This window comes from Mizuhopecten yessoensis, unplaced genomic scaffold (assembly GCF_002113885.1).
Source record: "Mizuhopecten yessoensis strain PY_sf001 unplaced genomic scaffold, ASM211388v2 scaffold715011, whole genome shotgun sequence".
Classification (NCBI taxonomy): domain Eukaryota; kingdom Metazoa; phylum Mollusca; class Bivalvia; order Pectinida; family Pectinidae; genus Mizuhopecten; species Mizuhopecten yessoensis.
This window is the reverse complement of record NW_018479407.1, coordinates 5,096-6,231: the sequence shown is the minus strand read 5'-3', so window position 1 is coordinate 6,231 and position 1,136 is coordinate 5,096. Positions and strand designations below refer to the sequence as shown.

The window sequence follows — 1,136 nt, the reverse complement described above, 5'->3', positions numbered from 1 at the left end:
ATATATGATCAAAAAACATATCAAGAAAAGTATACATCTATTTGTAAGTCAACATTCACCCTTTCAACCTTAACTCATCACATATTGTGTTATAATAGTATTTTTTGACGATAAAGACTGCCTTCTTATTCACAGTAAAACGCATACATGTACATGGTTATACTTACATGACAAGAACAGAAATAACTTTCTCAAATATAATTGCATGATTATTATAAACAAATTTTAATTATAAAAGTTTGTTTTCAAAACATGATGAAAATTGATTAATAAAATGTTAATTTGATGAGTTCATGTCCTGGTTAAAAATGTGTTAATACCAAACGTTTCCATTTCGATTGTAATAGGATATGTCAGCATTGTGAATAATTCTGTGAAATAGGAAAGGAGCTGCGCAAATATCACCGACATAATTCATTGTTATAAACATACACTGTTATGGCGTGGGACAGATGTTTTATTTTGCTGTAACTTATCCTCGTGTCTAAAGATAAACAAAACTGTACAGAATGTAAAAGCGAAGTTTCTCAAGACATTCATTCAAAATAATGTAGGGATGGCCAGCCCGAAATTCTTTTTTTCGTTAGAAGTACTGTTGTATAAAAACAGCACTTGCAATTATTATGAACCCATATCGTTCCAAATCAATGTAGGTGAAAAAATAGAAAAAAAACACAATCAAGTGAAATATTTACAACTGTTGCAAAAATATGTCTGCCACCAAATGGTACTGCACTTTCTTACATAACTAAACTCTATACATATCAATCTACATTTTTGTAGTTGGTCCCGTTACTGTTACCCTGTCCCCACCTGACACTACCTACACCAAGACTGAGGGGGACACGTTACCGGACATCACCTGTACCGCTGACTGTAGACCTGGCTGTACCTTTGTCTGGACAAGACCTGACAACACCAACTTTCCTGCCTCAGCTGTGTTGTCACTAGGGCAACTGAACAGATCAGAACGCGGGACGTACAGGTGTACGGCTAGGAATGTTGTCAGAGAGTTGACCACAGTTACAAGTGTAACCATATTATGTAAGTTTTCATCTGTGTAATTAAAATATTTGCTGCTGCTATTGTTACCTGATCTTAATTACTTGCTTTTTTTTTACATTTATTTTTGAAAG

The 1,136-nt window shown here is 34.2% G+C and overlaps 1 protein-coding gene across 1 annotated transcript in view; it reads left to right on the top strand.

The window, feature by feature from the left end:
- Positions 1–783: 783 nt before the first annotated feature.
- Positions 784–1,136, top strand: part of LOC110441026 (hemicentin-2-like) — a gene marked incomplete at both ends in the record, with an annotated part of 5,431 nt that continues 5,078 nt past the window's right edge. Inside the window, one exon of the mRNA XM_021484127.1 lies at positions 784–1,044. Coding sequence (XP_021339802.1) covers positions 784–1,044 — 261 coding nt within the window. The remainder of the gene's footprint in view (positions 1,045–1,136) is intronic.